Source organism: Heptranchias perlo, chromosome 10 (genome assembly GCF_035084215.1).
Source record: "Heptranchias perlo isolate sHepPer1 chromosome 10, sHepPer1.hap1, whole genome shotgun sequence".
NCBI lineage: Eukaryota > Metazoa > Chordata > Chondrichthyes > Hexanchiformes > Hexanchidae > Heptranchias > Heptranchias perlo.
The window spans coordinates 42,242,384-42,265,230 of record NC_090334.1 but is presented as its reverse complement, the minus strand read 5'-3'; the positions used below and the strand labels follow the sequence as shown (position 1 = coordinate 42,265,230).

At 40.9% G+C, this 22,847-nt stretch overlaps 1 protein-coding gene across 3 annotated transcripts in view; it reads left to right on the top strand.

The window, feature by feature from the left end:
• The window catches only part of kiaa0586 (KIAA0586 ortholog), a 419,966-nt gene that overhangs the window by 159,802 nt on the left and 237,317 nt on the right, over positions 1-22,847 (top strand). For all 3 annotated transcript variants that reach the window (XM_067991527.1, XM_067991529.1, XM_067991528.1), the window contains one exon: positions 21,959-22,115. In XM_067991527.1, coding sequence (XP_067847628.1) covers positions 21,959-22,115 — 157 coding nt within the window. The remainder of the gene's footprint in view (positions 1-21,958; positions 22,116-22,847) is intronic.

Here is a 22,847-nt window from a genome sequence, read left to right as displayed (position 1 = left end):
ATCTTTTAGCATTTAAAAAAAACCTGAACTATATAACAAGGAGTAAAAGATGTCTGGAAGATTGTTTAAGGCAGTAATTCAATCTCTTTTCTGCTCAGGTTTATAAACCTTTCAGATTCTGCTCTTGTGGTTTATGACATCATCATAACTGCTCAGTTGAATTACTACCAACCATCTGTTATACCAGCGATGTTCTGTTTCAGTTTTGTTTGAACAACTCTAAGATTTTCCGTAGTATTGCTCATGGGTAGTTTGAGGTCACTGTTTTATATATGTTACCTGCACTGAGCTGATGTTGCCATTTTGTTTCTCATCTTATTGCAGTTGTCTCTTGAGAACTTTGTTTCTGTCAGGGCAAATTTAGAGATTAGGAGTTTTTAAAAATTCATTCTCGGGATGTGGGGCGTCACTGGCAGGGCTGGCAGCCTTAGTTGCCCTGAGAAGGTGGTGGTGGTGAACCCTCTTCTTGAAGTGCTATCTGTAGCGGTTTGATACAACTGAGCAGCTTGCTGCGCCACACTTCAGAGGGCAGCTATGAGTCAACCACACTGTGGTACTGGAGTCATGTACAGGCCAGACTGGGTAAAGATGGCAGTTTAGTGGACATTAGTGGACCCAGTAGGGTTTTAAAACCATCTTAGAACATGGTCACTTTTACTTGTGCCATCTTTTTTTAAACTGAAGGCAAATTGTTAAACTACCATAGTGGGATTTGAATTCACATTTTCTGGATTTTGGGCTAGGAGCCTGGATTACGAGTCCAGTAACATGACCACTACACTACCATACCCAATTCCTTGTACTTGAGGATTGACTTTAGGCTGAAGTCCAACTGGTTTTGCTGGTATTGCTTGTGAAGTGCTTTCTGGGTGGTGAATGTAAGGTGGTCAGGGATGACTACATCACTGAGGCCAGTGTATCTGTCCTGGAGGAGCCTAGTATGCAGGTTCAAGTCATGAGTTTTGGGGGACATCTGGGTGAGTTGCTTTATCGTCCCCCTGTGTCAGTGTATCTTTTTTGTGTTTCTTTCTCACTCTCTTAATGTCTCTATTTTCTCTTTCTGTTTCTATCTTACTATCTTCCAGTGTCTCAGTTGCTCTTCCTTTCCTCTGTTGGTCTCACCTGTGTCTGTATTACTTCTCTTTCTCTGTTTTTCTCTATTGATCTATTCCGCCATCTCTTTTACACTCATTTATCTCTGTGTTTCCCTCTTACTCTCTTGTGTCTCTTTTACTTTTCCACTTTCTCTCTGTTTATTTCTGTTACTTCCTTGCAGCTCTGAGTGTCTTTTCTGGGAAAGGAAAAATAATGTTGTGGTTGAAGAGCAGAGTTGTGAAGAGGTAGAAGTGGCCACTGGTAAACAGAGGAGCTTGGAATTGGAAAAAAATTGGTGAGAAGAGGGTTGGGAAGGGGAAAATAATTGCTGAGTCTGAAGGAAGAGGCTGAAGTGATGATGAAAATGTGCAGAGTGGGGTGGAGAAGAGCAAGGGAGGTCAATTAAAAAAATAAATTAGTAAGGCCACAGAATGGGGAACATAGGAACAGAAGTAGGCCATTCTGCCCCTTCAGCCTGTTCCGCCATTCAGTTAGATCTTGGCTGATCTGTACATCAAATCCATTTACCCGCCTTAGCTCCATATCCCTTGATAGGGACAGGGAGAGAAAAGGTGGGGCCCAGAATACTCTGGACAGGGGTGGGAAGGTCCAAGAGCGGGTCTAACATTTTTTTTTTAAGAAAGAGTAAGGGTTACAAGGCTGGGAACCAGTGTAATTTTTTTCAGAACACGTTGAACAATAAAGAAATGCGGCGGGGAATCAGCCTAAATCAGCACAGAGCTAAAATAAGTGGAATGGGTGCCGTGAGAAGCGACAAGATGACAGGGGGAGGACTTGGAGGTGGCGAGAGGCGATTAAGAAAAGCAGGTGGATGGCACATAAAAACAACTAGTGGGCGATTGCAAAATGAGGGTAGCAGGTGGCCATGAGAAGCGACAAATGGAAAGTGGGGAGCAACTTGGAGAGCTGGGAGTGGAGTGGGTGATCTCAGTGTGGGAGGGAAAGCCTGAGTGAAGCAAGAAGCCCGGAGGGATTGGAGCACGGTGGAGGAATGACAAAATATCTCCAGAAACTGTAGAAAAGCCAGATTGAACAGGAGTGGGAATTGAAAAATAAGATAAATATTGAAAAATAAGATAAAAAGTGAAGACATTGGGCTCTATTTTAGCACCCGCTATCGGGTGCGTTCCTGGCGGCGGGGGGGCTCCGAAAATCGGAGAATCCCGGCGCGGTACCGGAGCCCGCCCCGAACCCGCGCACTTCCGGGTTCCCCGCTGACGCTCCGGCGTGCACGCGCAGCCCCCGCTGGTGGGAATCCCGCAGGCAATTAAAGCCAGCGGGATGCCACTTGACAGTATTTATTTAGGTATTTCAGGTCATTAACTGACCTGATTAAGGGACTATGTGGGATTTTAGAACAAAGTGGGACTGTTTCCCACACTGGGGGAAACACTCCCAGGTCAAATGGACGTGTTGCAGCTGTCAGCCTGTGGCAGCTGCAAAGGTCCATTGGACAGGTGGGGGGGGACCCTCATCCATTGCAGGAGGCCACTCTGTCACTTGGGGCAAAGTTTGGCTTCCACCACCCTCCTCCTGACAGTCAAAGTCACCAACCTGCACACTTACCCCGGGGTCCGGAGACATATACATCTTGCGGATGGGGGCCGTCGTAGCTGCAGTCATGACCTCCTCGGAGGGCGAACAGCATCACCAGCCTCACCATCCACGCCGTCCACCTCTGACACGTGGAGCTCCACAACAGAGTGCTGTGACACATCCACCTGCACAGCAGGAGGGAGGGCTACCGCAGAGAGAGATGCGTCGCAGAGGGCACTACCCTTGCCACAGGGTCCACAGACCGAGGCTCAGCTTCCTGGACCTCTCTGAGCAGCAGTGCACACGGAGGCTCAGAGTCACTCGACATGTCGTCGTGGACATCTGCAGCCTCTTTCATGCCGAGCTGCTCCTGGCTGGCCCGAGCACCATCTTCTTACCTGTCGCTGTCAAAGTCACCACTGCCCTCAACAACTTCTCCTCCGCATCCTTCCAGGGTGCAACCGGGGACATCGCCGATGTCTCTCAGTCGTCTGCGCAAAAGAGCCCTGCAAATACACCTACACCCACTCTGCAGTGACACAGTGGGTGGCATCAGTTGTGGGTCCTCATAGTGATCCTCAGGAGAGGGCATTATTGCACAAACCAGACAGGATTCGCGAAGACATGGCAGTAGTGGTGCCAATATAGTATGTAATGTGAGTTGGTCAGAAATTCAATATAAGTAACACCCATGACAAACCCTCAGACACCCTTGTGCATCCCCTTCATGCTCACGACACGTTTGCCTTACGCTGCCTACTGTACATATGTGATGCATGCCCTGTGGCTGCAGCACAGGTAGTGGCAGGTTGAGTGAGGCTGACCGTGAAAGAGATGTACAAGAGGGTGAGTATGAGAGAGAGCCATGAGATTGTATGAGGATTGGGTTGAGTGGTAGTGGCGGGGTGAGTAGGTGCAGGTAAGATGAGGTTGAGGTTTGAGTGGGTATGAGAGGTGATGTGACAGAGTAGTGTTGGCAGTGCTGAAGGAGATGTGGGGTGGGGGCAGTGATGTGGCGGACGGAGTGTAGGGGAAATACTACGTGTACTCACTTTGGCTGACCTACTGAGGTCATTGGAGCGCCTCCTGCACTGTATGCAGGTGGGCGATATGTTGGTTGCGCTGGTGACCTCCTCTGCCACCTCGAGCCAGGCCTTCCTGGTGGCAGAGGCAGGCCGCTTCCTCCTGCCCGCCGGGGGGAAGATCTCTGTCCTCCCCCTCCTCCTCACCCCATCTAATGATACCTGGAGTGAGGCATCATTAAACTGGGAGCAGCCTTCCCCTTGGGCTGCTCCATGCTGTAATTTTTGCTATTTGTTGCAGCATCTGTCAGTGGAGGACTGCCCCTTTAAATAGAGCTCCTCCAGCTGACAGAGCTTACTGCGCATGCGCAGCCCGCCCGACGCGCAGATCAGCAGTGGGGAACCCGGAGGAGCAGGTAAGTGGATCCAATTAGTGGATTGGATCCTACAATCGCGCGGGAAACTGACTAATTTCACCGGGTGCGTTACCCACACGCCCGATAGCCCCCCCGCGGAGAACCCGCAGCCCTGCTAACATCGGGCCCATTATTTACCTCGAAGCAGAAAACAAGATAGCAACAGCTGGGAGAGCTTTGGAATTTGATTCAGAGCCACCTGGTGGCCAAAGAGTGTAGCTGTGACAGGTCAACTTGACATGGGAAAATTGACTGGCAAATGTTGACATAAAAGTTTATAACTGGAAATGCTGACACAAGAGAATGACCAAAAGTCATGACAACACGAAATAAAGATTTTGGACAGGAAATATGTACCCTACACTAGATTATTAATATATTATAAATGTACTGTATACTTGCATTTTTAAAGTGCATTTTAATGTAGTGTATAGGGCATGCTCAAAATTATTCAAGTATCTTAATGAATTAGTTTTATTTTGCTTTGACTTGGTTCTTGCATCCAACCTGTTCCAAAGGAAGTATTTGTCCTGCACCTCCAAGCAATGGAGTGGTGCAAACCCATTTATCTTCCAGATCCTAACATGATGTTATAAGTGTCTTTGTCCTTTGCTGTTTTGAAGTTAAATAATATGTGTGCAGAATCAGTGACACAGCTGTTTGGATGAGTGTACTTGAAAGTTAACCAAAGCAGAAACTGTTACTCTGCTAATGTATATATTATAATATATATTATTCTGCTGATATAAGCTGCAGGCTTGATGTTATAAAGAAAAGCAAATGTCTGGCAGCAGGTGTTGGGCAGTACGTCATAAACTGATTAAATTTTACATCTGTGGTTTATGACATCAGAGGGCAATTAGGGACGCCCACATCCCATGAACGAATAAAAAAAAAGATTTCTTCAAAAATGCAAGCATCAGCAGTTGCCTGAATGTTCACAATTTTAGCATATTTGAATATGTTTTAATTCCATTCTTAGCTTCATATGAAATGTCAGAATGTGCAATCTGGCATACCTATTACTAGTTTCCTAAAAAGTGCCCACCCCATAGATAGAAACCAGATACTCAAAATATCCAGCCCACATTCTAAATCATCCATCTTTAATTCTCATATTGTTCTGAGTTTTTTTTAAATTTTCCTCTCACTCATGTCTTAATTCTCTCACAGTAGAAATGGGAAATTTATGCCATAGAACTAATTCATTCACCCACTGTCTTTCAGCAGACAATACTTATCATATGAGAATTTAAAAAGGCTTTATCAGATTTGACCCCAATGTTATAAATTTATTTATTTCATCCCTTTCACATACTGGAGTTGTTTTGTGCTGAAATCCTCTCTCCGCGGTTTATTTCTATCCAGGTGCTTAAGCTTCCTGTTGATTCTGGTCCCTCACAGTGTCAGCCCTTGTTGATGTCATGAACACTTGTTATTCAAAGAAAAATATTGTAAAAATCAAAATTTTTTAAAAATCAAAAAGGGGTTTCCTCCGTGGCTCATTCAACTTATCCAGTGAGTAACTGAGCCATGCAGATCAGTTCGGTTCCAAGTTTGATCTCTGATCTATGCTACATTAGCTGATGCCAGTGGAAGTGATTTGGCACTACATTAGCCTCAGTATCCCTGGTTTACAGAGGGGAAAATGGACCATAGCTCCTGCTCCTCATAGTTATCCTGCGGCCCCTGCTGAAAGTACACATATGTGGATGTTGGGTGAGGACAGGATTGGGATTTCCTGCGATACTCCTGCCGCACCCTGTGGTAGAATAGTTAGCTGAGATTCACTGTCAAAGTTCTTATCAGAATATAACCACTTGGTGAGGTACATGACGGAGCTCAGAACCTGCGAACCATACTCCAGCTGGAAATTAGTGCTTTCGGTGGAGTGGGAGGAGAAAAATTGCAAGGATGTTAAAATAATCATAATTCTTTGCAATGGCTTAATTTTTAAAATACAGAACTGTTTGTGATACTCTTCAGTATGTGCTTACAGTTGTGTCATTGTTTTGAATTGGTTTACCAGACTATGCAATCAACATTAGTTTTGTTTGCTGGCAACCTATTGTAAGGGGTATGTGTGTAGGATTTTCAGTCATTCAAAAATGTGAAGGTATTTACATTAAAATGTTTCCAATCATAAATAGGTTTAGTTTTTAAATTCTTTTGGTATCTTGGCCTATGTTCTTGCATATACCTTGCATATAGCAAACTGCTATTTCTGATTACATATCAGATTATATTCACTTTTAAAGGCCAAATCTTTCAACAGAGTGTTTGAACTTGGAATACTATGCTCACTGTAAAATCCTGCTCATAGTTTTCATTTTCCTAAACCTTTTTATGACCTGCATACCTGGGGATTGTGATTTATGCATTGGTTTGAGTGATGTTTTTACTTTTGGTATAAAACTTGCTTCTAGGGCATTTTGCAACAATGTGACTTGCACACTGAATCTTACAGTACACCATGGACTAATTCCTACTAAATCTGAATTCAAGACAAAAAAAATCATTGTATAACAGAAAATACTATAGTTACAGTGAAAATATTACATTTACAGTGAACCCTTTTGTAGGAAATGTTCAAGATAAACTGATTTGATTGTTATGGACTGACAAACTGGATACACCGGTGAAAGGAGTAAATTTAGTTGCAGCAAATAGTTACCTGAAACCTATTGTGTAGTCAACATTGACGGAATGATTTAAGCTGTCTAATCCATAGAACATTCTGAACTCCGTTTCTTCAGGCTGTGAGTCTGACCTGAGATTTGCTATGAATGTGGCAAAAAATATAAAGTTATGAAGTTATTTCATGCCGCTAAATGGGAAATGAAACTTAAAATTCAGAAAGTAGGAAGAGGGTGACTGACTACTTAATGAGAGGCACCATGTTCTATTGCCCTGTGTGATGGATCTTAAATAATATGACTTAAATAATTAGAAAGTAGTTTCACTGTTACAGAAGTGTTATTCCAGGTGTGGTAAGAGAATTGGGATCCAAGAATTATTTCATTAGAGTCAGAAATTTATCTTATCAGAATTCAATTGAAGTAAATTTCATTGTACTAAAGTCAACAATCAATTTGAACAATTTTTACAAGCAGTGCTACTTATTCTTCAATACACATAAATTTGCAGTTGTATTTTATTTATTGCAAAGCTTTAAGGTAACCATTAGTAAGTCACATTTGAAAATGATGTCTGTAAGTTGCACTGCTTTTAGCCACAGTGCTTATTAAACCTGAAAATAACTAAAAATTCATGATACTTTTTGAAATATCTGGCATGAAATTATTTATGTTTACAATGTGCAATGAAGTGGCAAATCAATAATGCTGCCTTGAAGGCACTGAAATTAGCATCCATTTTTATTGCAAATTATTATTACACTTTGAGCTGTATACTTAAACATTTCTTTCAATCTATGTACTGCTTTTCATTTTGGAGGAGTACTACAGTTTGCACTCTTGAATGGCTTAGATATATTTTGAAAATGAAGCTTAAAATATATAAATGTGTGTGTGTGTATATATAATCTCGTCTTGGGTTTGATCAAGAACAAACTTGAAGGTCCTGTAAAGCAAGTATGGTGTTAGTTTCTAATTCTCTGATATATTTTCTTCAATAAAACTAGTTTAATACAAGCAAAAAGAAAAACGCTCATTTAATGGGTCAAATGTTTTCTTCTTCAAAAACCTTGTTTTATATGCTTATTTTTCAAAATGATACATTTTCCAGGAATGTAAGCCACTGACCAAACTAGAAAGGCGTATTTAAAATTATTTATAGCTGTGCCTATTTTGTTTTCCGTTTTGCCCTTTTAAAAATGTAGAAAGAGCCATAATCAGCTGCACACTCATAAAGAGTAAGGGGATATTGTAAATGCTTCTTATTGTGACTTCTGACCTCCTACTTTCACAGAGCTAGCTTTTCATGGCCCTGACCTATGCCGATCCAAATGGCTCCTTAAGTTTCCATGTCACTAGGTTGATTTTTTTGGTCCTTGATCCTAATCAGGAGGCCTCTGAGACTGGAACTCCCAACTGTTGCTGAATGTCTCATGTTCCAAGCAGCATGGAAAGTTATGTAGCCATTGCTACTGGAATCCATAGCTGAAGTTTTTTTTCCGTTGTTGGCACTTTCTTTTGCCAGTCTTTTTGGCACTTGGGTTTAGAAAGTGCTTGGTACGTGGCCAACGAGACATGCAGTATCTGATCTCCAACAATGTTCAGAAAAGTCATTAGGCACGCACCATGTACTGCATCAATGCTCAGTAAAAACTATTTATGTTCTTCAGCTGATACTTTTGGATTTCTGTTTATATTTTCATTTAGGAATATATAATCACATATGCTATTGCAAAGAAAAGCATTGCAATTAGGAAGTGAGTTGCCTTATCGATGATCTCTAAGGGCATTTCTCAAGTGAGTTGCTGCTAAGGATTGTGGCCCTCGACCAAACGTTAGTTATTTAACATGCCTACTAAATAAAGGCACTGCCCAATGTGGTACTGAGTCATTTAGACCTGAATAATCCAGGTTTGATTCCTGGTCTGTGCTGAGTTAGCTGGGGCAACAGTTGGGATAATTCAATTGGCTTTTTTCTAAAAATGTGTTTTCGGAATGTCAATGATTCTGACGAGGCCATATTTACTGCCCATTGTCCGTGAGTAGTAGATCTGAGAAATGGGTGGTGAGCCTTTATAGTGATTTTTTAACATATTGTATAACTGTGTTGGCTTGCTAAGCCACTTTAGAGGGCATTAAGAGTCAAGCAACTTAGTGTAGACTTGAGTCACATGCAGGTTAAACTGGGTAGGGGTGGCAGGCTTCCATTCCTGTAGATCATTAGTTAACCTTTTAGGTTTTCATCAGAATCTCTCAGCTTTCATGGTAATTTTTTCTGGTGCTGGCCCACAAATTATTAGATTTATTGAATTTAATCTCACACCGTGCCATGGTGGGATTTGACCTTGCTAGCTTTGGGTTGATGGTCCAGTACCATATCTACTATATTACCGACCTCAGCAATCCTGGGGAGGGATGTGAAAAATCAGCCAGGATTCTAGTTCCTAATTGCTGTTGAGTGACCCTACAAGAAGGTATGTGTCAGGAGAGATCTTCCAGGGTTACGTAAGAATTAAACTTGCATTTATATAGCACTTTATCACAGCCCCCCGTATATCCTAAATTGCTTCACAGCCAATGAATTAAAATGGAATAGGCTGTCGACACTCCCTATCTAGACTCAAGATAGTGAAGGACTGCCATGTTGTTGGAATTGCTCAGATGCAGAGCCGTCAAACCAGCGGACTTTAAAGGGCCGCTGGAAGCTGCCACCAAAAAGGCCAATAAAAAATGTTTTGCTTACCTGAATGTGGAGCCAGAAGGAGCAAGATCCCCGCCAGCTGATCTTCACCCTCTTCGCGACCGGCACACAGCATCTTGGAGCGTGACTGGCGTCCCCAGCATTCGGGTCCTGATGACACAAGAGGCCCTCTTGCGCATCAGTTTTGGCATGGTGGTTCTCGTTTGTCACAGAGTTCACTAAAGTCACGTGCAAACCAATTTCTAGGCCATTAACAATATTATGCACTGAAGGGGTCAGGGTGCTTGCTGGCACAAGGTTTTTTGATTGAACAGGGCAGTGAATGCAGTGGGCTCCTTACATGCTTGATAGTGAGGTTGTTACAGCAGTGTGTGACTCTTAGTAATGTTTGGGTAAGCTTTGGGGAGCTGGTGTTTCCTTGCCCTCTTTCAAGGCCAATGCCCTCCACCCTATATACATGAAGTGGTGAAGGATTAAGTCCTTAGGTTGGGAATGCATAACCTTAGGTAATGCCTGAACGTTATTTATTCAGCTTGATACATTGGTGTTTTATCCACATTACCTTTGGAGGCTTTCACCACATGGACTGCAGTGGTTCGAGGAGAAGGGCCACCACCACCTTCTCAAGGGCAACTAGGGATGGACAATAAATCCTTATTAGTGATGCCCATGTCCTGAGAATAAATTTGAAAAATGCTGGTTTTTGTTAACTGTCAGCTGCTATGCTATTAGTCAGAGTTTACGTTGACTGTGATGTATTCCAGTATATGGTTATTTTATTAGTGTGCAGTAATGCACTATGTGAGTTTGGACCAAAAATAAATGAATTTCCTGTTTATTAACACACTCTTACTAATTCACAGTATTGTTTCAGTGAGGCAATAGCTCATTAATTGTTACTGTTGATTATATAGAGATTAATTTTTATTTATGAAATCACAAAAAAAATTTAGGCTTTGGCAACTGCCAAATGCCTCATCCCCTCGAACCCCACAAACAATATCCAGTGTCTGATTTAACCAGTCTCTAAGAATTTCTGTGTGCAGATAGCTTTTGATTTAAATATTTTAAAGATGAGTAATGGTTTTTGCTAAAATGGACTCCAAACTTGGTTCTCATTCAGATATTTTCAGCCTGCTTCTGCAAAGTGGAGTTGTCATAGGGGGGATATTAAAGAGCAAAATTAGCTTTTATCTTTTATTAAGGGGCTGCCTCTGGGGCAAACTGTCACATTTCAGGGTTTATTGTGCTTTTACTTTGAAGAAAGTGTGTTTGTTTTTAAATTAATTGTATGTCAGCTTTGGTTCATGGGTTGCACTCTTGCCTTGTAATTTAGAAGGTCATGGGTTCAAGCCCCACCTCCAGAGACTTGAGCACATGGTCCAGGCTGACACTTCAGTGCAGTAGGGAGGGAGTGCTGCACTGTCGGAGGTGCCATCTTTCAGATGAGATGTTAAACTGAGACCTCATCTACCCTATCCTGTGTACTATTCAATGAAAAGAAGGGGAGTTCTCCTGGTGTCCTGGCCAACATTTATCCCTTAACCAGTGTCACTAAAACAGATTATCTGGTCATTTACTTCATTGCTGTTTGTGGGACCTTATTGTGCGCAAATCAGCTGCTGTGTTTCCCTACATTGCAACAGTGACTACACTTCAAAAATGCTTCATTGACCATGAAGTGCTTTGGAACGTCCTGAGAGCGTGAAAGATGCAAAATATATGCAAGTTCTTCTTTCTAATACAATAGTCTTTGCAAGAAAGCACACAGTGGTCACATAACTTGCACATGATCACAAATATTGCTTTGGCTGTGTGGAATGATCAGTACCAAGTTGCATGCCAACAAGTGATATATTACATATAATGTGTTACTTGTACCACAGCATGGATCTTATCTAAGTTTCTGGACAACAGTGTACTCACCCATATTGGATGCTCAAATTCAGTGCTAGAATTCTTTGCCTCAGCTGTGCACTTTCTATAGAGACATTTACTGTTAGCAGAACTTATTACAGAACATTGCCTTGCTAACAGAAAGATTTTGCTGGGAAAAATTGAATGTTCCATTTCTACCCTGAATTATACTAATTAAATTAATGTGCATTAATAGTGCATTGTTTGTGGTAATTATAAATGATTCTGCAGTTAATTTGAAAAAGTTTCTGTGTATATTTTTCAAGCTTTCATAGACAAAAACAAAATGCAGTCTACTGGACCCATTCCAGGACCTTTGTCAGGCCCACCATCTTGAAGCAGAGCAAATAGTGATTTTTCAGGTAAACATGCAGTCTGACTCAGGTTCTCATTCAGGATGTCCTTCAGAGACAGACACAATAATATCATGGAGAGAGCTAAGACCAGTTTAGTTTGGGATGTGCCAGTCCAGTTATTTATAAAACAAAAATTATTTTTTAAAATATATCCTCAGTGGGGTGGGGGGTGGGGGAAGGGGGAAGGGAGGAATCACAGTGATTTAAATTCTCAATCATTAAAGAGTCATGAAGTTTTAAGTCCTTGTTTGTACTTATTTAATCAAATAAGTAGTTCTGTGCATGTATTTGGGAAGGAGTGGGCAAGAGGGAAGGGATTAAAAGGAGGCTGTCTCGGTTATAGGTGTTTGTAGGATACACACTAAAAAAGGAGCAAGGTTGGAGATAAGAGATTTTAGTTATATGGTGTTCTTTGGGTGCTGTCTGTAGAAGATGGGAAGGGAAAAGTAAGCTTATAGGTGCTGTAAATGTTGCGTGACTTGTATCAAGGAGAGAGGAATGTTTCCATTGACATTGATGTCAGGTTATCAACTTGCCAAATTTGTTAGATCACTGGAAAATGATTGTAGCTGAAGTGAATAAAGTTTGTTAGTTGGACAACAAAAGTCTGTCTCCAATCTTCATCTGGTAAAATTGTGATATTTCGGCACATTTTGAACTTGAAACAGACAAACAGATAGCTAACTTCTTAAACCTGGTAGCCTGGAGCTGATGAACCACAATGAACTTCACTGTGCATAGCTTTTGCTTTTTGACTTTTTAAAAACGTTTTTCATGTGTTAGTGGTTAGACTCCATATTAGAGTGTGCTGATCTGTAAAATTCTGCAGCTACATTTTAAAATACATTAAAACAAATACTGGCACAATTCACAGTTGACATTGTACAGAATGGAAAAAGAATGGGGTGTCTCATGCAAGAATTTCAAAGAAAAAAAGGGGCAGCAACATTATCGCCATTTTAGTTATTTTATATTTTTTCTGGCAATTTTCTCCCCTCACCATCTCTCCTGAAGGTGCTGCCTCCTTCCTGGGCTCCTCACTGCCCCTCACTCAAATGCATTATTTATGAGGGAGCCTCAACAATTAGTGTTGGCTGGTCTTTACACAGCAAGGAACATTACAGCTGAACCCAATTCTGTCCTCACTTGAGATCCACACAGGGCACATCCAGTAGAGGCTGCTGGACAGCAGTAAGCAGCAGGAATCCTGGCCAATTTCCCCCTCCCTACCCTAGGAATGCTGAAGGCAATTGTTGTGCCCCTACTGCTACCCCAGTCAAGACCAGCTACCTCAGCTCAGACCTAGAATTGAATTGTTTGACTGTCTTCCTATCTCTTCAAGTCTCCTTCCCTTATACCTGGGAGCAGTGGGCAAGTGTTTAGCTGCTCCCATGTCTGTATTTCTGTGATGGACGGTAGCTTCCATCTAGCAAAGTAGTGACAACTTACGGCTCTCGTTACATACTTTGATCAGCAGCTGCTAGCATTTAAAGGGACGATCACAACTGCTTCAACTGCTGTTACTGGGACACTGCATACACAAATAAAATCATAGAATCGTAGAAAGTTACAGCACAGAAGGAGACCATTCAGCCCATTGTGTCCGTGCTGGCCGAAAAAGAGCTATCCAGCTTAATCCCACTTTCCAGCACATGGTCCGTAGCCCTCAAGGTTACGGCACTTCAAGTGCACATCAAGTACTTTTTAAATGAGTTGAAGGTTTCTGCCTCTACCACCCTTTCAGTCAGTGAGTTGCAGACCCCCACCTCTGGGTGAAAAAATTTCTCCTCAGCTCCCCTCTAATCCTTCTACCAATTACTTTAAATCTATGCCCCTTGGTCACTGACTCCTCTGCTAAGGGAAATCGGTGTTCCCTATGCAATCTATCTCGTTCTGTCATAATTTTATACACCACAATTGAATCTCCCCTCGGCCTCCTTTGTTCCAAAGAAAACAACCCCAGCCTATCCAATCTTTTTTCATAGCTAAAATTCTCCAGCCCTGACAGCATCCTCGTAAATCTCCTCTGTACCCTCTCTAGTACAATCACATCTTTCCTGTGATGTGGTGACCAGAACTGTGCGCAGTACTCAAGTTGTGGCATAACCAATGCTTTATACAGTTCCAGCATAACCTCCCTTCTCATATTCTATGCCTCGGCTAATAAAGGAAAGTATCCCATATGCCTTTTTAACCACCTTATCTACCTGTCCTGCTACCTTCAGGGATCTGTGGACATGCACGCCAAGATCCCTTTGTTCCTCTATACCTCTCAGTATCCTCCCATTCATTGTGTACTCCCTTGCCTTGTTTGCCCTCCCCAAATGCATTACCTCACACTTCTCTGGATTGAATTCCATTTGCCACTTTTCTGCCTACCTGACCAGTCTATTGATATCTTCCTGCAGACTACAGCTTTCCTCCTCACTATCAACCACACGGCCAATTTTTGTATCATCTGCAAACTTCTTGATCAAGCCCCCTACATTCAAGTCCATATCATTAATATATACCACAGATATTTTTGTAAACTACTGCACTTCATTGAAGTCATAAATATGTTGTATGTAATATACCAGGACAAACCTCAAGGACATAAATTTAAGGTAACCAGAAAGAGAATTTAAGTGGAAATTAGAAGGTGGGTTAGAATTTGGAATTTTCTGCCAGAAGTCATTATTGAAGCAGAATCCATCAACTTTTTAAAAGGGAATCAGATAGTTGCTTGAAAAAGAAAAATGCTAAATAGTTTAGGAATGAACGGGAGAGTGAGATTCAATTAGAGATTCATGTGGAGAAAAACACCAGTAAAGACTTGGTTATGCTGTACTATTCTATGATATGGGTGCTTTTTGACTACAGTATTCTTTAAAAATAATGGTTTTTTTAGATATGAAATGTGCTAGGATTATTTGCACATAAATGACGGGGATTTTTGTGTGTATTCCTTGAGTTAATGTGGAAAAGCGAAATTTAAAAGTACAAGTAATCCATCTTGGAAAGGATCACGTTGGTTGTGCAATAACAGCTTGCACTTATCCAGCATGTTCAATAAAGCGAAATGTCTAAGGTGCTTCACAAAGGAGAGAGTTGCTCACTGAGCAGGAATTGGAAGTAAAAGTTAGGGAAGGTGACTAAAGGCAAGTTCAAAAGTGTCAATTTTGAGTAGGCGTGTGAAGGTGAAGAGAAATGCAACAAGGCAGAGGGAATTTGGAAGAAAATTTCCAAATGCTGGCATGTGATGGATGAAGACTTCCTCCTCTGATGGTGGAAAGGAGGGAAAAGGGATGCAAGTTTAAGAGAAGAGGTTGTGAGCCAAGAAGTGGGACTGGAAGAAATCGTAGAGGTAGGATGGTGAAGAAATTAAAAGGTGAAGACAAGGATTTTGAAATCAATATGATTGAGACAGGGAAGAAGTGGATATTTGTGAAACTAGTGTAAAGTGTAAAGCAGGAGTTAGTACAAGATAGGGTCTGGGCGGCAGAGTTCTGGATGAGTTAGAGTTTATGTATGGGCTGGGGGGCGGGGGTGGAGGGTGGACAATGAGGAGAAGTTGAGCCTGGCAATTATCAAGTTGTGAATGAGGGTCTCAGCAGTGGGGATGGAGAGGCAGTGTTATCGAGGTGGATGTAGCCATTCTCAGTGATAGACTGGTATGGGATTTGAAGCTTAGTTCAGGGTCATACATGTTGTGAACCATTGGACTCAACCTGAGCAAGCAGCTGGGAACTGGGATAGAATCAAGCGCTAAGGGGCAGAGTTTCTGGTGGGAGCTAAACAGGGCTCAGTCATGCCATAGTTGGGCTGAAGATAATTCTGTATCCTACTAAAATCAAAATAACACAAGGGGTTATTTGTGTTATTTTAAAAGAGAAATATCATGTAGTCATTATAGTTCCTTTTTAAAAATCCACGCGACTGTTAATGATGCATGTGTGTTTTCATCAAATGCATATTTGTAAAAAAGACTGTTCACAAGCAGCTGTTATCCAAAACTGGCTTGAACTTAGGAAAATCAAGTGGAACTTAAATTACTTTCAGACTCTTAGCAACTTCTTCCAGCTGTATGAGGAGCTTGTGGTCTGCAGTTAGTAATAGTAGTTACACAACATGTGTTTTAATATTTTCTGTGTGATGAACTTGTGTCCTCACAAATGAATGTAAAATTAAAAAATCCCATGAGTGTGAGCATCATGACTGAAATTACTTTTCTGTCAGGACCTAGCAATATCTCTGCTGTAAATCAGCCATATTCAGGTGCTACATGAGAGTATAGAATTGCTTTTTTCTCCATCCAGCTGACATTGAATTTGGAAAGACAGTTTAATGCTGTTTGTAGTTATTTAGAGTCCCAGAGGTAACATTTGTACTGTCTCCATGACTTGCTGGTGAAAGTGGTGGAATTTGGGCCAAGATTGTGTTGTGAATGAAACATTTGATCCCTTCTTAAGGAATTTTCAAAATGGTGGGCTGTCAGGTCAGGAGAGGGCCGAATAACACAGAAAATGATCAAGAGTAATGAAGTGCTCTCTGTGCTTGTAATAATTTCCATCAAAATTAAATTAAAAACGAACACTATATTTTTGAAGAAAATAATCCCACACATCCTATAAAAGCAACATAAACCATCAGTGCCAGTTTATTGTACACTTGAGGAAAACCTTCTTCACTCCTTTGTAAAGACTAGATAGCCACTGTTCCTTATTGTGTGTCCTCTACTTTTGACTTTACAGTGTAGGGGCGTAGGTGCTGAACAGTACATCATCATCAGTGTCAATGTATCATATTGAATGGCTTTTGAAATGTCAATTAGGATGTACAGTACTAGTCAAAAGTAAATTTCTAGACAGACCAATTTGTCTTTTTCTCACCAATGTTCTCCACTTCCCTCCTCCCCTGACCACCCACATGTGCTCACTTTTAAGCAGGATTCACTAGATAGCGCCCAGGAACGAGAATCCTGTCCACTTTTTCCCCTGCTTGAGGTAAACTACAGTTGGTCTATTACCACCCTGGCTGGAAACAGCAAACGCAGCACGGGCCAGAGATTGAAACTAGTTCCCCACCTGTCCCTTTTGTTAAACACCTTGGGACATTTTGCTATGTTAAAGGCGCTATATAAGTGCAAGTTGTTGTATAGCTATTGACCAGACCGTTCGCAACCTTGGAGTCCTATATGACTGTGAACTGAGCTTCTGACCCCATATTCTCTCCGACACCATTAAACCTCTGTAACATCACCCATCTCCACCCCTGCCTCAGCTTATCTGCTGCTGAAACCCTCATTCATGCCTTTGTTACCTCTTGACTTGACTATTTCAATGCTCCCTTGGCCGGCCTCCCACCATGCATGTTCGTAAACTTGAGCTCATTCAAAACTCTGCCACCCGCATCCCAACTCGCGCCAAGCCCCGTTCACCCATCAGCCCTGTACTCGCTGACTTGCTTTGGCTTCCGGAACAGCAATGCCTTGATTTTAAAATTTTCATCCTTGTTTTCAAATCCTTCCATGGCCTCACCCCTTCCTATCTCTGTAACCTTCTCCAGCCCTACAATCCTCCGAGATCTCTGGGCTGCTCCAATTCTGACCTCTTGCACATCCCCGATTTTAATCGCTCCACCATTGGCGGCTGAGCTCCCTAAACCTCTCCGCCTCTCTACCTCTCTTTCCTCCTTTAAGACGCTCCTTAAAACCTACCTCTTTGACCAGGTCACCTGTCCTAATATCTCCTATGTGGCTCGATGCCAAATTTTGTTTGATATCGCCCCTGTGAGACGCCTTGGGACATTTTACGATATTAAAGGTGCTATATGAATGCAAATTGTTGCTGTATAGCTCAGATACTTGCTGGATAAATTTACCGAGTCATCTGCCAAGCATGGCAGACAAAATATTTAACAACGTAATTCAACAGCTTATTGCCAAATCTAAAGCCATAATATTGTCGATGAATTTTCTGCATATTCTTGCAACATCTTTACAATAAATTCTAATGAGATCAAACCCTACTTTAGCCCTGAAAAAAGATTTCATGTATAAAACCATTTACTTTCACCGCAGTGTTGAAGTATTGGCTTAATAAAATTTGAATCCTGCCTAAGGAAAAAAAGTTTCAACCTTATTTTTATATGATCTGTGATTATATAAAGAGGAACTTGAGCCCACCTAAGAATTAGCTAAAACTTTCCCAAATGTCTTGAACCCTGTGCGGCTGTGTTTTGAAGGAATCCAGCTTTGCAATATTGTAACTGGGCGGCTCTGCTCTTTCCTGCAGTGAGTTTTGAGCAGGATGACATCACAGTGAATTAACTGTATGTAGTCTGCAGTTTCAACATAAATTTACTGCACATAGAAGACAGTAAAGAGAAATATAATAACATCATCTTGCATTGGTTTATAATCCAAGTCACAATGCACACTTTGTTTACATGAGGTTTTGGAGACGTCTCCCCTTTCCAAACATTTCTTTTGTCGACATTTGTCTTATGCTTTACTGATTTGCGAATGCTTTCTTTAGAACTCTTTTTAATGTTTGAGGTAAGCTTTTTCCTTTGACCATTATGACAATGGGGAAAAAATGTTGCCTCCAACCCAACCAGGTAATTTTGCTATCTTATGTCTGAAATCTTCTTACCAGAGAGAGCAAGCACACATTTCTGTCAAGACAGAATTAAATTCAGGTCTCAAAGAATCCAATGTTTCCAGATAGCTCCTGAGCAGCTCTATTTTTCATTAGATTTATTTTAAATTGCTTTGATTTTGCAGGTACACTGAGACACGTAACAGCATATTGTCTAGTTTTGTATATTGCCACCTTCTAAATTTAACTTATGTAGGCCAACCAAAGAGAGATTGTGTGATGAGTTTTGTAGAGCTAATGGCTTCAGCCCAACATCTGTTTGCTGCCTTGGTATACAGCGTACATCAACAAAATGTTTTTAGTGACTGAAGTAAAGTGTAATATGATATGCAGGACCTAAAACCTAGATTCACTGACTGATGAACCATTTAGCATGCAGTGAGTAGATTGTGTACAGAGGATTGCGAGGCACATTCAAGACAGTTATTGGAAGCTGCTTCTGCGAATGGAAACTCCCCCGAGGCAAAAGCTGTTTACCATTTGCAGGGGAATTGAATAGCGCTGGTTTCAATCAGATTTCCATCGCAATGCACTAATATCTTCTGGGTTCTTATGTACAAAAATAAATTAATGGGAAAGGGCAGGCAAAAATATTGCAGTGTTGAATATTTTGTTGCCTGCAACTGACTTGGTAAAATTAGGTTAATTACTAACAGTTTTCAGCTGTTCAAAACATGTGATTTAATCAGTCTTAGAAGAGATATTTGAACATAAATGGAAAAGACACGACGTATGCAGACTAAATAAATTCATATTTTTCATCTTTTCTCACACATTTGCTTCCTTTTCCTCTCCTGAAAGCATTAATTCCTTGCTGGAATACAATTCTCTGGGCACCAGACACTCTCCGGGACCTAATCTTAAGTGGCCATTCTTCATCTGAATGCTAGCAAGCTATTCAACTGTAGTGGTGGGAACGACACCCAAGCTCAATCTTCTTGTCATTGGACATCAATGCACATAGACTTCCAACAAGAATTACTGGATAGCCATCAAAGTGGGAACCAGGGTCAATTTTCTCCTTCCTAACCTATGGCTGCAAAGGCCTCTCTCATCATTCTGCTTCAAATCAGCTAGCTAAACACAGACTGGGGAATCAAACTTGAGTAACATCCTGATCTGTATGATGCTGCTACTACTTGATAAACTTCCTGAGCCACCGGTGCCCCATAAATTTTCAAGGTTAAGAAAAACAATACAGATCCAACAAACTGCAATGGTCAGGAAGCTGCCTATTTCGTTCAGAAAAGGCAAGTGTGCTTTCTAATTGAGCCAGAATTTAAAAATGAAAGCGCTGATTGTTTCAATAGGCACAGTTCAAAGTTCAGGAGTAATCCAAGTGGCAGTTTTTTTGGTACAAAATGTGACTGTAACTGAATACCATCGATGTAAATGATTCTTTTGCATCAGTGTGATAGATGGTCCTGAGGTCAATTGTAAACCATTGGCTTGAGAATGAAGGAAAAACATGCATCAGTAAATTTTTATTCTGAGCAGTCAAGCATTAGCAACTTGAGTGAATGGTGTATATCATAGACTTCAGGGCATTGGTATCGATGGATTGGGTTAAGGGGCTATTGGAAAAAGGATTTGCCTTTGAAGATTTTAGCAGGAGATGGCTGCTGACATTTCCATGGCTTAAAAGGTCAAAGCGTCTTCAAGAAATGCATGTGTAGTTCTGCCAACGATTAAAATGGGGGGAAAAATGCCTTACTCACAAAGTTTCTTTATCTGTCTGAGAACTTGTGCTTTCATACTTTGTACAAAACCTGAGACAGACCAACATACAATGGTAGTGATTTATACTCCTAGCAGACTTGTCTGCCCATGTCTCAGCTTGATTTAAATTCTGCTGCATTCGTTTCATTTTTTTCGAAGGCAAATAATACTTTTGAAGTCTGACCTTTGAATCCTCCAAACGGCTCAGTGTGAAAATATCCAGGTCGCCCTTCTCTGGCACTGTGGGGGCACGCTGACAGAGTCTGTGAAATGACAATTTGTTGCTGAAGCTATTGGTCGAAAGTGCCAGGAATGTTTTCATTCTGTGCACACCAATCCATTTTTTCTTCTCTGGAACGCACACACAAAGCATCCAGGATGAAAATTGGAACGCCATGACAAATGTACACATGCAGAAGATTGGTGTATAGGATTTATTTGCACTGATGAGCCTCACTTATATCTGTGAACCTTCATTCATATTCATATTTGTAGCATTAAACAAATATCTATCCTTTTGGCTATATATATCTATAATCTGTACAGCATAGTGGAGAAGAAATATTGTTAATGCAAATTGCAGCTTGGTACTTTTTGCAAGCCTATCTTTAACGTGTTTTCCCCATTAAAGATAAAGGAAGAAAAATATGTTAAAGTGAAAGACAAGCGTATTTGGACAGGCACTGATGGATGATTTCTGATGTTCTTTACACTGCTAACTGGTTTTGCAGAGGTTCAAATTAAATTCTCTTGTTTCCCCACAGTCTCCTTAGCTCCTCCCCCCACCAATCCCAAAACAAGAAGGTAGTTGCAGTTCTCTGCAGTGCTGCTTAATAATGTACTACTGGGAAATGCGCAAGAGCAGTGCAGGTTGTGAGCCATCTAGCATTTTTAGTCTTTTCCTCCTCCCCCTATCTAATCCTAATCAGTGCCATCCGCCAATGTCTGGCAGAGATCAGGATATTGAAAAGCAAACTGTGGGCATAGATGTACATCTTATCTCTCTATGGTAGCGTTTATCATTGTGTGAGCCACCAGGCTTCTCCCCATTCCCATCACATTTTAAAGTTGGTCCTCCAGTGAGCATTTAATTCACTTGGTACGCCATTCCATTCTTAATGCTATCAGCAGCTGAGCTGCTCTTACTCTGTTTTGTTAAATGTACTTAAACAAAATAGCTGAGAATATTTTATGATTAAAACCAGAAAATACTGGAAATGCACAGCAGCTCCATTCGGATCTGAATGAGAAAAGACAGATTAATATGATGAGAATATTTTATATTGTTCACCTGTTAAAAACAAAGATCATTGTTCAGTCAAGGTTGATATAGATTTTTTTTATGAGATGGAAGATCAAAATGGTTTTTAAGCTCCACACTTTGTGCAGTATAGAAAATTAAACTTTGATCTACCACAGCTGACATGACAATATGAACATCTATATCTATTTTTTGCCCTAAAAAGTATAATACATTGGAAGGGTGTTTAGCATAACATCTGTATTGTACGTATTAGGATGGTATTGACAAAGATTGGGTTTACTAATTAGACAAGATAACTGTAAAAATGGTCAAAAGGCTATTGAATAATTCCAGTGATAGCAGAATGATCCTCTAGTGAAGTTTTTCAATAAATAAAAATGGACAGCATGCTAATAACTGAATTTGGCTATCTTCATTCTGCCGTAATACTAAATATTTTTTTCTTGCATTGAAAATGTGTATTAATCAGTCACTAACTACTGTTAGCATAGTTTTTGAATTTCTTCCATCTTTTTAACATTTATGATCATAGTTCCATATTAAAGAAAATGCAGTAATCTGTAAGGGGTTAATATATTTCAGTATGCAACTGATGTCAGTTTTCAGATGGTGAATGTCATTTGCTTCTTTTTAGCTCAGGCAACCCGCTGACTGAATCGTTTACAGCCTTTGTAGCCCCCTCTAGGGGTTCTGGATCAGCGGCTAGCAAAGCTAGCCCAGCTGTACAGAAAGCCACTGATGTGCTGCATGACCTTGGTAGACTGAAGAGGGAAATGCATGGAATTCTACAGGTAATGACACAATGACAAGCACATTGTTAGAAATTACAGCCCTTTACTGTAAATACAGATTAAGGAATTTGAATAACCAATGCAAAAAGTTACATTGTAATTCTACACAGAATAATGGCTGGTCAGGGTGAGATACAGATTGTACTCATCCTGAGTATCAATAAAGTAGCAAAATAATGAAGTTAAAACAGAAAATGCTGGAAACACTCACCAAATCAGGCACCATTTGTGTGGAGAGGAAAGTAGGGTTAACGTTTCAGATCAATGACCTTTTGTGGCGATTTAACGTTAACTATACCTTCCTTTCTCCACAGATGCTGCCTGGCCTGCTGAGTGTTTCCAGCATTTTCTGTTTTAATTTCAGATTTCCAGCACCTGCAGTAGCAAAATCATGAATGTAGATACAAGCCTAAAAATCCACGAGACATCTATTCACATCTGTAGTTTATCCACCAACCATCTGTTAATTGGGAGAAAAGAAATATTGTGTTACATTATTTGATGAAAAGATTTATTTATGACGCAGGAGAATATTTTAACTTGCATATATAATTTGACTCCTTGTTTCTGTTTATAAAAATGGTTTGCATCATGAACTAAATGCATTGGAGAGAGCTGGTAACAAAGAACAATGAGTATGTGATGGCACAAATGCAACCCCACAATGGATGTCTGGCACCTGAGGTACATAATTATAGCAAAAGAATGCGCAGTTTATAGGGACAACAATGG